The sequence below is a fragment of the Convolutriloba macropyga genome, chromosome 3 (assembly GCF_964194025.1).
Source record: "Convolutriloba macropyga chromosome 3, txConMacr16.3, whole genome shotgun sequence".
NCBI lineage: Eukaryota > Metazoa > Xenacoelomorpha > Acoela > Convolutidae > Convolutriloba > Convolutriloba macropyga.
The window spans coordinates 74736297-74752386 of NC_134470.1; the positions used below are offsets into that span (position 1 = coordinate 74736297).

The 16090-nt window shown below is 32.9% G+C and overlaps 2 protein-coding genes across 2 annotated transcripts in view; one reads left to right on the forward strand and one right to left on the reverse strand.

Moving 5' to 3' along the window:
- The window catches only part of LOC142336460 (uncharacterized), a 537002-nt gene that overhangs the window by 403543 nt on the left and 117369 nt on the right, over positions 1–16090 (forward strand). The window lies entirely within an intron of this gene.
- LOC142336739 (synaptotagmin-7-like) overlaps positions 1–16090 on the reverse strand; it is a gene marked incomplete at its 5' end in the record, with an annotated part of 92713 nt that overhangs the window by 39458 nt on the left and 37165 nt on the right. Inside the window, one exon of the mRNA XM_075385648.1 lies at positions 5183–5292. Coding sequence (XP_075241763.1) covers positions 5183–5292 — 110 coding nt within the window. The remainder of the gene's footprint in view (positions 1–5182; positions 5293–16090) is intronic.

Below are 16090 nucleotides of genomic sequence, written 5' to 3' on the forward strand. Positions count from 1 at the left end.
GCAGTAGAACAAAACAAAAACAGAAAAATCGCTAAAAATGGCCTAAAATTCTGAAAATTAGCTGAAAAAACAGCATACTAGTACCAATTCATATTAATTACCAGACACCTTCAAAACGCTATCAAAACAACGTTAAAAATAGTACAATATCAGAATCAAACATATGAACCTTAGTCACTCTCTTCTCTCTCAACTCTACAAAAATCATTCCAATAAAAGTGATTAAAAAAAGGTCTTCCCCAATACTGCTCTTCGAGTTGTAAAAATATATAAACCATTTCCTGAAAAGGACACCGCACAAAAACTATTCCAATTTAAAACCAAAGAAACAAAATATTAACAATTGATTTTCGATTTATTTTGATTAAAGGAAAAGCGCTAAGTAAGGGGTAGTTTTTAAAAAAAAACAACTATAAGATGTCTATAGTATTTATTTACATATATCCATTTGCATGCATTGTTTTGGCAGTGTTAAAATTAACTCAGATCGCGTTTTTGTGTATGTTGTTTGTCTGTAAAACCTATAAAAATTTGAAACATAAACAAGGCGGCTCGTTAATGTGCGTACGCACATGATGTTCCGACCCGAGCTCATCTACATTTTTGACTTAATTGTCAACCAAATGAAGAGATAACAAAAATAGATGTTTGAGTTTTAAAAAAATGCTACAAAACCTAACTACAAATTGAATTACATAATGCCATTTCCCATTACAGCGCTCTCGAGATCTACCGATAAAAAGACTACGAGAAAAAAACAGCAAACAAAAAAAATATGCAAAAACAAAATTTTCACGGCAGAAACCAAATATATAATTTAAAAAGCACATAGTAACAACGTCAAAATGCAATCAGATAAAACCTTAACTCCACAAATTTAGTTTTTGCTAACTATAAAGCAGATGTATGTTTTTCATAATGAGATTAGGTAAAAAGTTGACATAGAGAAGAAAAATGAGGTTAAAGTCAAAGATCAATCAACATTTCTTAAACCAAATAATTTCAAAAGTCTAAAAAAATCTTTAGCTTTTTAACAAAATAATTCTTGATAAATTTACTAAAAAGTCAATATGAAACTAATGGGACCTGTCTTTGCTGAGACTAAACCATAGGAATAAACTAAAAACGCAGAAAATCTCAAAAAAACGAACAATTTACACAAAGACGCAGAAAATCTCAAAAAATTACGAACAATAACATAAATTGTTGAAGCCATTAAAATCATTAGCTATTATCTGAATTTTATTTATTTTTATTTCAGTTTACATTTATACTCATTCAGCTAAAATTATACTGAAAGAGAAAAAAAGTTCGTTCATTTGGGCCACATTTGAAAATCATTGGAATCTGTTATTACCTGAATAAGCTAAAAGAAGAGAAAAAAGAAACACAAATATACCACTCACAATGTTTTTTATGAAAACGCATAATGTCCACCAAACAAAACATCAGTTACGACACAATATTAGTAGAAAAGTTGTTTTTTGAAATTCAAGGAATTGGTGTGAACTTCTCAATGACGAGAGTAAGTTGACGAAAAGAACAAAAAAACTGAAAAGTTTGAAAAATTTTGAAGATGTATAATATCAAAATTATTAAAACTATTGGCTTTAAACTGACTGCTTCGGGTAACATCACTCATTGCAGGTTTTTGGGCAACATTACAGGCAACATTAGAGGTTTATGAGACCGAGCAGAATTTTACGGCTACCTAAAAATAAAAAAGCAAATACAGCAAACTCACAAAAATTAAGCGAGAAAAGTTTCAAAGCCATTAGAGAATGAACTTTTCAGTATAAACGCTTCTATTTTAAATTAATTTTTTAACAGCAAGGTTACTGTTTCTATTGTTACAAAATGACTTGAAAAACAACAAAAATAAACAAAGATATTAAAACCAAGAAGTTTTTGAGAAAAGCCCTAGTATCAAAGACATTAAATTCAATTATTTTCAACGGAGTTATTAAACACACTAAATTCTGCCTCGATGAAGTAGCAATCAAAGGTTTCATTCGTGTGACATCAATAACTCATCACAATAAGTCGTATCGCAAAGAAAAATACATCAAAACCACGAAACTTTTTGAGAAAACCCATAGTATCAAAGTCATAAAATTCTACAGCTTTCAACGGAAGGCATTGATTACGCTAAATTATGCCTGGATGATGTGACGACTAGGATGTTTTTAATTCAAAATTTATCAATAAGACATTACAACAAGTCATTGACTATGAAAACAACAACAAAAACAGGCAAAATCCAAAAGTTCGGTAGAAAATTGAGAGAAGAAAGTGTCGAAGCTATTTAAACCATAAGCTTTTTACTCTGAAAACTTTTTCAACGATCCATTGAACGTCTTCACTAAGCCAATGAGAGCTATCAGTATTAGGATAATGTAATACGATTTCAAAAGGAACCAAAATTACTTAAAAAAATCCAAAAAATTATAAAAATTATGAAAACTCGTGCACCGAAGTCAGAAAAACCAATAGTTAGAAGACAAAACCGCTAACAAGATAAAATGTTGTTGATGTAGAAAAAAGCGGTTCTGTCATTACCGAGATTGACTTACAATTCACAAAAATAAGCTTAAGATTGATTTATGTTCAAAAAAAAATTCAAAAAACATAGCAGGACAAGTCCTGACACACAATTCAAAGAATTTTCATTGACTAAACAGAAAACTAGACCAAGAACGGACTATGAATGGATTGGGAAAAACATTTCGAAAAAAATCCGATCCAAAAAAATCGAAAAAATTGTAAAAATCAAAGTGAAATTGCCGCATGTGAACAAAAAACCACTAGCGAGAAAGCGAATTTTTGTTCAAACACCGTTCTCTCACTCTACTTTAAATTTAGAGCGAAAAAATTTCACGCCGCAAAACCACTCGCTTTTTCGCTCCACTTCCTGTTTCGGCGTGACCAAAATCACTACTCCAATTTGACTTCAAAAATCATGAAAATGTGTGAACAGATCTTAAAAAAAAAGACAGCGCCCCAATACAATTCAAATTCTTTGAATTGTAAAAATATTTTTAAAGACTTAACAGACATTAAACTCAAAAGCTTCAATAGGAATTCAATGAATACGCTCAGCCATGCAACGATGTGAACACAAGGATGTTTATCATGCCTAGGTAATCAATAAGACATCACAATATGTCTTATGACTATGAAAAAAAAACAACAAATACAGGCAAAAACCAAAATTTCTTTAGAAAAATGGGAGAAGAAAGTGTTGAAGCCATTTAAACCATATTTTTTTCTCAGAAAGTTTAATCTATTATCCTTTGGACGTCTTCACTAAAGGAAGATGTAGCCAACAATATTAGGATGACGTGATATGATTTCAAAATGAACCAATAAAACGAAATGTCCAAAAAATTTTTAAAAAAGTTTGAAATCTTGTGGCATTGAAGACGTATAACCAATAGTTAATTGATAAAGCCGCCAATGAGATTAATTTATGTTGCAGTGGTATGAAGGAGTTCAATCCTGTTTTTACTGAGACGAACTTACAGTTCACAAAAACAAGTTTATGATTTACTAATTTTAAAAAAATTTCGAAAATTTATTTTCAAAGTCTTAACAGCCATTAGCTGTCCACTCACAGCACTAGATAGGTTCACTTAATGCTCATTAGCAAATCTTTTGCACCTTTAGTCAACAAGTTTATGCCATCGGATTATAAAACTTAAGTAAAACCTCAAAAAATAAAAATACATCAAAATTTCATTTGAAATTACGAAACTTGACATACGAATCCAAAAAAAAAAAACATGAGCGATTACTTCGAAACAAATTTTTTGTTCATTGGGCTTCATTTGATTGTAAAAGAGGTTTGTGATTAATTGAACTTCAATATTAAAAGTGTCTAGTAGTCTCTAGGTGACTTGAAAAAACAAAAAAAAATGCAAAATTTTCTAAAAAAAAGAGCTCCCAAATCTAATTCGAAATTTTTTTATATATTAAACTTCCCTCTAAGACTAGAGATAGTCTTTATTATCTCCTTTCGTCTATTAAAAACCTAAAATTAAGTTACTTTTTGGCGTGAAATCTAGTTTTGAATTAAATTTTTCGTAGAAAAAACGTTAATTCGAACGAAAATTACGGTAAAAGTGAACAAAAGTGAACCAAATATCCAGTGTTCACATGAAACTTTAAACCTCGATAACTCCTCGAAAAAAAACGAAATTCATAAAATTCTTTTTAATTTCGAATTCTACGCTGGACAAGCTTTTTAATGATACCACGCACATTTCTCTACGATGAATATATCGGTCGGCCAAAATTCACGGAACAAAAAAAAACCATTTGAGTATATAGTTCCTCCCCCCCACAAGTGGGGTCGGAACAATAATTACCGTTGCTGTTACTGATTATTTAAAATTTTAATTGGAATGCATTGATCAACTTTTAGACAGAAATTAAGTCCTATTGTGTGTGAAATTGTGAGAATCGATGATGGTATTATAAGAAGTCGAATTGAGCGGCGACAAGTTCGTGTAATACTTTTCCACATAATTTTATAAATTCTGGCTAGAAAATTGCTAAAGAAGTGATTATGAGACTTTATAGGATATTGCTATGCAAAATTTGTTTGCAGGGCATAATTAACATCTCGAAAGATGCTATCAGACAGAATTGTTCTTATCACGTATGAATTGATAATTTTGAACCTTATCTTTTATGACGTTACGAGAAAAAAATTATTATCTAAGAATTTGTTAACTGGCTTTCAAAGTCATTGCCAGGATATGCATAATCCGGTAAGTGCAGATAAGACAGTCACATTCGAAATTACTCAAATCCTACACAGTCTAAAACCTGATTTGAGAAAAAAGTTTCCTTATATCTTTACTCTGATTTGTTTATAGAAAAATTTTGCGTTTGAGAATTCATTTGCCAAACTATTAAACTCATAATGAATGATTTTTGATTAACTGGATGCAACGTCTTTGATATGGCAACTGTAAAAAACAACCAGAAGGTGAAATTATTGTTATCACATAGGTAATTTTGCTTACGTGTAATTTTGCTCACATAGGTAATTTTGATTACTTGTTAAAGTTCAATCTTGTTGAAATTCGGCTAAAATGAAATTATTTAATTAAAATATTGAAATAAGATTACAGCGCTGATTAGGGTGATATAGTGATTGTGTGTAAAAGTGACTTACGTCCAGTCTTTGGCGAGTAGGTCTTTGGCCTCTATGATCTGGACCACCAGGGTCTGACTCTGGAATTCATATTTGATGGTGAAGTGGATGCTGCCACAGTGCGAGTTTTGCTAAAACACAGACGTCAAAAAACACTAAATTTGCTAAAACACAATCATCTTAACCCTATTTTCTAATATTTGCGAGAAAATTTTAGGGAAAAGTGTTGAATTTGACAGGATTGATGTTCACGAATTTATCTTTCAATTTTGAAATTTAACATTTAAAGGGCGCGATATGAATTCAGAGTAAAGCAGTTGCTGACAATACATTTTTGATCATCATTATATTAAAATGAATTTGCTCGTTTTTTTAAAAATTTGGGTCTGGTCAGAACTATATTGAGTTCAGGATAGTCTGAGAAGAGACAATTTTTGCCACAAACGGGTCTGAGTAGAATTCTGGAGCGCATATGAGTTTGACTAGAAAGCATAGTTGATTTTGATCAGTAGTGAGTATTTCGGGCTAAATTCGGGCGCAGGAATTTTTTGAGCGCACTTGTGTCTAATCAGAGATAGAATCCTACGAACTTGAAGAGCAAAAAATTAAGAGCGGTTGAGACTGATCAAATTTCATTTCTGTCTGGAACGTTCTGATCAGAGATGGTTTCCGTATGGGACAACAGACTGGAATCAAACAATTCTTTTTCTTAGTACATATTGAACTGCTAATTAAACTTTACCTCAAAAATGATTTTTTCCTAACAATACTACCATTACTACGAACATTACTAGCCTCAGAACATTTTTGGGAAGAAAAAATACTTTGAATAAACTGGTTTTCAGAATTTTCCCCCCCTGCAATTTAGGACTTCTGATCTGCAAGAGGATAAAATTCTGAAAACAAAATTATTCATGTTCTGTTAAATAGTTCTACCAAATTTTGAAAAATCCCATCACGTCTGAACTAGAGGTGTTAATCAGTACTGGGAAATTGCAAATGCATCCCGTATTTATCGCTAAGCCAAACTCATTCCTGAATCAGAATAAATTCATTCTGCAAAACTTAATGAAAATCATTATGATCATGTCGCTTTTTGAAAATTACAGAGCGTTCTTCAGAGATATACGAAATGACTCACGCGAGCATGAATTTGCACTTTCTGATTTTGATCTTCCAATTAAGTACTTACGACTGTGTTTCATCTGGGCATTTATTATTACATCATGTCTGGTCACTGAACAACCTCAGTTCCAGCCATATTTGCTTCTTAGCAGCATCAATTACAGCATAATTACCCGTGCTTTTATCGCTTTTGTTTGCTCAGCAAGCACGCTACAAATGCCTTTTATACTCCGCGCTACTTATACTCCGCTATTTAATGCCTCCAATTAATGCCTCAAAAAGCATGCTCATGAAGCAAAACAATACTTTTTGAATTAACAATGAATTGGAAACAAGAATTTGGTAGAGGAAAAATTGGTAGAATTTGAATTTGGAACAGTTTGAGTTTGGTATAGTTTGTGCAGTTAGATGTACAGTTTGATGGTAGGAATGTTGATCGTAGGTCGTTTGAATACACGCAATTGTCGGTTGAATGTTCTGCTAATGAATCCGTGATACATGGCGCGCAACGAGGTATTGCGCACGTGACACTTAATCACAGTACGCGCACTCGTACCTTCCCTCCTAGAGCTCAGCCAGCACCACAGTCTGACTCGGCGCTCGTCTTTCTTGCATGTTAACAATCACCTCGCCCCTTTCGTCATCAAGTTGCACAACCTTTCTCAACGTGACTATGCCATGGCATATCGTAGTATCCGGATGAATAACATCAAGAAATAATTCTGTGTCCTCGCACACAATGATCGACGACTGAAATTCGAAAATCACGTGTATATTTTCCATGATCACAACACAAACAAGAAGAATTCAATCAAACAGTCAAAAGTTCAACAGGCAGAAAATCAATAAGACAAGTTTCAATCAAATCTGAAATACACAACATATGAAGACCATTAAAGCTACTATTCAGACACTTGAAACAAATAAAGTGAAATAGATTGATTAAATCTGGGATTGACGCCCCACGGGCGAAAGCCCGAAGCTTGTACTACTTATATACTTCTATTACAACACCACAACTATTCTGACTCCACCGACCTCCGTCGACCTCCGCTGACCTCCACCAAACTCCTCCGACCTCCACCGACCTCCGCCACCGACCTCCACCAACCTCCGCCGGCATCCACCATTTCCACCTGAAAGATGTGAATGCACCAATTTATGGTATAGTTAGAGCTAGAATAGCTTGTGAGGGTATCGCCATTTTAAAACAATCATGAATGAGCTCGAGTTATTCGAAATTTTCAAAATTTGCTATGTACAGTTTGTCAGTTCTTTGTATGTACAGTCTGATGTGACACATTCTGTGATGTGTTGACCAATAATGTAAATGAGGCTGCAAAGAAGAAGGACAGACTTGGATGTTTCTTAAACGACTATGGGCAGACTGACAAAAGATTTTATACTTCTATTTGTCTGGTTCATTAATGGTTAAAATTGAAAATCAATGGTACAGCGCTGAAACCCTCTGCGACCAAGGTCCGGGATGTCTTATATGAAATATATTTTGCTTAGATTTCTGGCTTTACAATTGGTTTTTTAGAGTATAATAGATCCCGCGGTAACAGATCAAAAGCGGCAAGATGGATGGTTTAAAATCCACGTCTGATGGTATAAAAGCCAAGTTTTACAATTCAAAAATTGATATGAATCATTCTATAATTCGGTACGGATCTAGCATTTGAGTTACAATGGTCTTCTGTGTAATGACATTGACTTCGCTGGTGAAACGTTCGGGATGTCAATTGTTCATCTTCATTTCTTACTCTGCTCGTTCTCTTTGTTATCCATCTATCTAAAGAGTGGCTGCGCTTTCGCAAATAATCAAATTTTATTTTTTGTTATTGAAGAATTAATCGGAAAGTTATCACCATTTCCATTGTTAAATTGTAAATTTTAGCGTTAAAGTTTACTGTATTCAATTTTTATTCAAATTCTGATCAAAAGTGGACATCTGTTTCTAAGTTAGCACTGATTCAATTCCTGCAATTGACATTTAATACTTCAATTTTTTGTAGTCTTTTGCATTGGGCGGCGTTATAAAAAACTACAAATTATGTTATTCATTATTTATGTTTTTTTCGTACAATTCTTGAAATAGTAATGTTTAATTCAGAAATAATTGTAAAACAAATCTGCTGTAAAAAATAAAGAGAAAAGAAACTGTAGAAATGCAGTCTAAACATATTATTTCCTTTTGGCTCATTTTTGACGAAACAGCGCTAACTTGTACGATTAAAAAACACGTGATGAGCGCCAGCAAAACAAGAATGACCATCATTTTGAAATTTGTTACCTTTTCCCTAGACTAGCGGGCGAAATGCGAATTCACTCATTCCAATCGCCTCTCTCAAATTCATTATTTTGATAGAAAAGGGCAATTCAGCTAGCAATAAATTTGATTAAATTTGCAACCCTAAACCCTTTCACATTACTACAAAGTCTAACTTTTCTGGGGCGCTTCAAGTGACCACCTTCGGCAAGGTTAAAGTAAAGGTCAACAAGGCTCACATTTGCACTTAGCCTGTTTTTCTAATGCTTTTAGTTTTTCATAGAACTACTTCATGGATAAAGCTTCAGAATATTAGAACTGAAGATTTCATGTCGATCATGAATTTAAGGGTGTCACGTTTTCTCACCCCAATTTTTCAACCCCCTGTCATTTCACCGCAATTATTTCACGCATCTATCATTTTTCTGTCATTGACATTTGTGTAATAATCATTTGACCATGCCTCAGCTGCCCGTCCCGGGTCGAAGCGTCCACCGTTAAAAATCGGAGAAAATAGTGGACAAATTAGATTTTTTCACCGTTACTTCACCGCTTTTTAAGTGTGGAAACGGTGGAGTAACTGTGGAGAATCAAAAACTAAAAGTGAAATTAACAGTGGACATTTCGATTTAAAGGTGGAATTCAAAGTGGACATTTCGATTTAACGGTGAAAAACTGCTCCGTTAAATCAGAATGTCCACCGTTGGGGTGCTTGATATGAAACTATCACAACCGAACTTGGGATTAAATTATCAACTAATTATAAGAGAACATGCTTGCAATTATGGCTGCTAATTTGCGGAGAGAAATGATGGAGAGATGAAATAAAAAGGTGTTAAGATATGTGGGTTAAATGAATCGGGGCAAAAAAAGTAGAACCGAATCTAAGCAGTCAAATTGAGGGAAGAAAATATTTGATTTTTGGTTAAGTACATATATACTTTATTCATATAACGCAATCCAAAGCTGTATTTTAAATCAAAAAATTAAACTTCACGAAAAATCACGTCGACAAGGGGGTTGCGGTTTTTAACATTTTATTATAATTTACTGACAGATTGATAACTTTTGTTGTCAGTCTTTGTGACATTTGCGGAAATTGAAGTCATTAAAAAAATTGAGATTGAAAAATTTATTACTTAAGATATACCAAAATTGAAGAAGGATTGAAGTTATGCCAAATTGCTCAGTTGGCAAAACATAAGATTGGACCCAAACTGTGCATTTAATTTTTTTAGACAATCACAATTTTTAGTTCATTTTGTTTTCATTTTTTTTTTAAAGACTGCGGCAATTATTTCAAGTCAGTGAACTAACCAGATATTAGACAACAAGTCTCAGTTATGTGCGTTTGCGCATAATGTTCCGACCCTTCTCATTTATAACCTTTTAAGATCACGAATGATGTACTCAAAGTATGAACATTGACAAGTTTTTCAACTGATGGAAATTTCAGGAGATTGTAATAACCCAGCTTGTGGTATATAAAGCTAACAAAGTTGCTGCTTCGCAGAGCTTTGACGCAACGGTAGCATGCCTGGACGCGATTCTGGAGATAACAGGTTCGAGTCCTCTATGCTCCAATTCTTTAGCAGTATATGGAGTTGGCTAATATCGCAGTTGCGTTGTTACAAGAGCTTTGATAGACCCACTAAAACAAATTTGAAGGTTTGCCGAAAGTGTTTTTGTCTTGTTGATACGATTTTACCTATGACCACAGATTTCAACAGTCAGAAACGTTTCACATATTCTGATGAAAATTACACCCATTAGTCAATTTTGCAGTTTTGCAATAAAGTCATCTTTTCAATGTTATGAGATGTCGACAATTAACACTTGTTTCCTGAGCAGAAGAAAAACAACAATTGATGATGTGCAAAAATATGCCTAAAAACTTTATCTTGGTGGTCAAGTGTTTCTAACTATACAGTTAAACATTCAAGAATTCAATATTTGGAACCATCAGTTGTCTTCATAAACGAAAGTTAATTAAAGGACCGCAAGCAATCCAAATTTAAAAAAGCTATCCAAGCGATCGTAAAAGAATTAATGAGAGGCATCGCCAACAATATAGTGATTATGTCCCTTCATATGTGGGGTTTTAAGAATGCTGTGATGTAATTGTCCATCAGTATTTTCAGGGTAAGAAAAAAATCGACCCTTAAGATATGGAAGCATAGGGAAAAACGTAAATTCCATCTTTCAAGGGTCTATCTTTCAAGTTTAAAGATTTCAGGGATTGAAAATGTTTTCTGACCAGAGCGTTTGAAACATTTAACAACTTATCCAAAAGTTTTCACATCTCAGATTGAAGACGTATTGATCGTATGTTATTTTCCCATCGATGCATTTCGATGCATTGAAACCTTAGCTATCAGAGGGGAATAACATTCCAGTTTTGATAATTGTGTTTTTGACACAAAACTCATTTTCGTCGCTATTTTTTTTTGTTGATGCTCAAAAGTGTTGAAACAAATGGAAACATAAGTAAGTTTGTCTCATTCTAAAAATGCGGACTGTAGAGAAAAACAGATCTGTACAGAAAGAGAATTTGAGATGCTTGGCTGAAGAAACAAAACTTTCAGTATAAATCTCATTTTTCTTTTCCTCTTTCTGCTCTGATCTATTTTGTACACTCCACAGTTTCAGTACAAATTGAAGCCAAAAATGAGCCATTTTTGCCGGAAGCAAAACTAAGAAGAAAACTTCAATTGTTTTTTTTTCTATTTTTTTTCAAGGAAATTAGCTCTGACATTCATTAATGACAAAAATACCAGCGGTTGTAATCACTAGCCATGCTTTTCCCAACTCTCCATAGAAAGACAATATGAACCGAAAAGGTCAAGTGATGTTGTAGGGAACATTTGGATAATTTTTCAGCAAACAAATCATTTCACATAAATTCATAAAAACTGACGTATTTCAACGGTCAATGAAAAGATGGTGACTTTTTCGAATTAAGAGATCAAGATTAACAAACCACCTTCTTATACTCGATTCCCTTAGGACGCAGCCTTTATTGGACAATAACCAGCATGACAAATTAATTAAAAAAACAGTTTGTCAAAAAAACAATGGTAGATTTTTCCCGTCTTTAGAATATGGAATGCAAGTTTCCGATCGAAGAAGCAAATAAATAAACAACTGAGTTCATGTGTGACGCAGGAGAATTGAAAAAACTTTGTTTGTCAAAAATTAGATGCCGAAAGACTCTCGAGTTTTTATGCAGTATTTGACAATTTCTCGGCAAATTTTCCGTTGTTTTTAAGCAAAAATCGTTAGTAAAAACTCATCTTGTCAATTTCAATGTCTTTGCTCCTGATATTGCAAGATGAATAAAATGAGAAAAATTGAAAAAAGATATTAAAACATGACCTGTTATTTGACATTTTCTTTTTTCCTTAAGTCAAACGTCTCAGATTTCTCCTATTTTGTTTGTGCAAGCTTCACATTAAAAAAACAAAGGAGGTAAATAATTAAATGTGCGATCCTTCTTGAATTTTTTTAAGTCCAAACATGTAAAGTTCACGAATACAATCAAAGACTAGACATTTACATGTTAATCTACAACGTTGAGATCATTTAATATCATTTGTGAAAATATAAGGGAAATTAAAATTTCAAATTTGGCTGTTCGTCATTAAGCGTAGAAGAGAGAGACACAAAAAGACCCAAGCAAAATTCTGCTCAATCAAAATGAATATTTTATATCTACCATACTCAAAATCTCGTACGCTTAATTTTTGTTATATTCGAGATGTGAAAATTTTATTACAATTATTTTACATTTTCGACAGAAATTTTTTGCTTTTTTGGCAAATGAATGGCTTTCAATACCTCTTTTTTGCTCATTGAAAATTATCTAAGCTATAGTTATAGATAATTGATTTTCATTTAAAAACTTTTCTCAATTTCATTAAATTAAAACAGGATAAAACACAGATTCAGAAACAAAAATAGGAATCAAGTTCAGTTTTAGTAGCTTGAAATGAAGCAAAATTTTAGACGCATTTTCAAAAACGAGTATTTTTCTATTGCCGAGATATTTTGCGCAGTTTTATTTCCAGTTTGTTTCGGCATCATTTTTATGTCTATTTGTGATGCCGCAATTGAATTCAACCCCGTTAAATTTTGATGACAACAAGTACTAATGCTTAATAAAATATTAAAATCATTAAAAACATAGATAAAATTTCCTTTTGTCTGGACAAAACGATTAATTACTTGGGTCGAGACGGGATATGGTTATCTTGTAAACTCCAACAATATTATTGCAAGAGATGATTATCTTACAAAATTTCCCAATTCTCTGACAAAAGATGGTTGTTTTGTAAGATCTTCAAAGATGAATGGCTATGGAAGATTCTCCTAATTTTGTTCTGGTCGAGTTTCACTCCTATTGGCTCCGTTATATGAATTATTCTTCATTTGTTGCATCAAAAACTGGAGAACTGGAGTGTCTTTGAGTAATTTTTTGCGCGTTCTTTTTGTTGAAATTTAAATTCCAGTATAACAATTTTACTTTTGATACAATGTCAGAAAAATGCAGCTTCCAAAAACATGAATTAAATCACTTTAGTTTTCTTCATTATATTTTGATTGTGCTGTTTTGAAGAAAATTCTGAATTGATAGGTTTTAATTTTTATAATGTATTTTTTGGTGATAGTCAACCTGAGCAAACATAATAAAACTTTTATATGCTTACTTTTTGATTTTTACTGGGTATTATTGCATTTGTAACACAAAAGTTATAAATTTTTGGTTTTCAAGTTTTGCACTGTTGAAAAAAAATTACATTGTTTTAGTCATATGTGACACTGTTTTCGTCATCATCTCTAAATTGGATCATGCCTCGCAAAACTATTAGAAGAAGAATGTTAATCCTGTAAGAGTCTTGTAAGACAAATGTTTATTTAAATTTTGTAAGACGAATCCTTATCTTGTAAGAACCTTGTGAGACAAAAGCTTTTCTCGTCAGTTTATGCCAGAAACGATTGTAAGAAAAAGCATCACCTCATAAGGTTCTGACATATTCTCACAAGATCTAGCCAACTAACCATTCCCAGTTTACTCGAGTAATTAGACCAACATTACTGGAAAACTTACCAGAAACGTTAATTCTCATCAATTAATACAAATATCTATAGAAAGTATTTTTCGATTTCTAATTTAGTTCTTATATGAAATTCGATTACAGTCGGGATGAAATTTTATGATTCAAAGTTTGTGATGAAAGTTTGTGACTCTCGGGTAGCGATTCAACATAAAATCAAGAATTAAATCATAATCAAATCAAATGATATCCAATTCGTCATTTTTAATTTATTGACTTGGATATTAAACGTGTTGCAAGTTCTGCTCAAACAAGAAAATTCGACAAATGTGTCAAAAAGCGAAAAGAAACCGTTGAAAGCACTGTTCCCGGGCTATTATATCCATTTGAGGCATCATTTTCCCATTTGCAGGAATTTGGATGAAAATAAGGAAACTTTCATCTCATCTCTTAACAAATTAGTCGAATTTATACAAATTTTCGGACAAAATATTATTTTGACAAACTAGATCACGTTGGATATTTCATGGAGACCAAAATAGGAAAATTGCGGTTTTTTGCTATCTGCTACTTTCCATTTTTGTCTTTTGCCTTTTTCCTGAAAAGACCTTGTCAAAGGTATTTTAACCTAGACATAAGGAGACGAGCATTTTTTGTTCAATTTTTTTGTTCAACATATTTTTTTCTTTGGGGGGGGGGGGGGGGGGACCAAACAATTTCAACAAAAAAGCCTCTCCCAAAATTCAGCTTTTTATTAAATTGATTAACTTCTCAAGGACGGCCTCTCTTTTGAAAAAATGCCGCATAAACAGAGCTAACTCCTTCTCAGCAAATATAATTCAGGCAACCGCATTAAATAAATCTCTCATACCCTGGTAAGGCGGGGATAATAAATTTGAAACGCCGATTGGCATAACGCCCTCAAAACATACAAAGGGTTTTTTGTCTAGCCTCCGTTCAATTACGACTAGCCTCGAAGGGTCGTACCCTTCAGAGAGGTGGAGTATAGTAATTGGGCGTGTTTTGCATACGCGTTTATTGACTTGTAGACAAATTGTAGACAAAATGCAGTATGCATTACACAATGTCTCGTCACTCATTGTACCTAAATGTGAGAGGCCTGATTTCTTTTCCTTCTAAACTGAATTCCTTAATTGGTCACGGGGACCACAAAAACCCATAAAGTTGCAAGAACACATGTCTCTTCAAAAACTGCACGTTAGCTGGAGGTTCAGAGCGGTCATTAAAAGTTAAAAATTGACCACACTAGGTATTTTTTGGCAACCACATCCAGTCTACACCATATCAGATTTTGAAATAGAACTGAAAAAGGTCAGCTTTTGATTTCAGATTCAGATTTTTCGCCTAAAATCCTAAAATTTTCACCTAAAATTTTTTTACTTTTTTCTGAAAAAAGACAAAAATTATTGCCATATATAATATATTCAAACTCTACGCCCCAAAAACTTTGCCGAAGACGAACCATGTGTGTGCGTCAGATCGAAACAAAAAAACGATGATATTATGAGATTCAATTTATGGGGTGGAGGGTTGTAAAAGTTTGTTCGGTTATAATAATAATAATAATAATAATAATAATAATAATAATAATAATAATAATAATAATAATAATAATAATAATAATAATAATAATAATAATAATAATAATAACAATAATTAATTGTGGTTTCTGCGTAATCGCAGCGGAACAGCATTAGGCCTACAGTAGCCTGTTTTCAGCTGCCCTTTTTCTTATTATTCCCCACATTTCAGATTGATCTTTCCATGAGCAGCATTGCTCGTTTTATGGTGACTATAGCCACTTTTTCTTGCGTCTGAAACTTTCACGTGGTACCACCATTGCAGCCAACGTTGATCATTGCAGCCAACATTGGTCAGGCTATGGTCAGGTTATCATTCAATCCGATCGAAAAATAAACTAAATAGTCAGTTCAATTTTTCTATTGCATTTTTGGATTCTAGTAAGAAAACACTGCGTGATGCCAAAATCGCAACAGAAAAATTCGTCAACTTTGGTTCATTATTTAGAAGTTAGAGCTGCGCATTATTTGTAGGTTTTCAAAAAATTAAAAATGACTTTTTTGTAAACCGTGTTCCCAGATACACAATTTGTATATAATTTTTAACTGGTTTCACCATATTATTTAAATTGTCTTCATTTTCAACATTAAGAAAAGAACAAACCAATATAGCTTTTAAAGATGATCAAAAAACTAATTAAATGTTTTCTTTCATTCGTAGATGACAGATCATTCGTTGCGTGCTGACATTTGATTCCATGCAGTGTGGCTTTTTTAAGTTTTCCGACCAGTTGCTACGTGGAAACCAACCAATATCAACCAAAATTTTTTGGAACAAACTGTCAATGACCCTACGTTTTCTGGTCGGTGTTATTACTTCGGCTTTTTGAATCCCAACGAATGATTTTTCCTAATCGGCATTTTGCAAAAAGAAAAT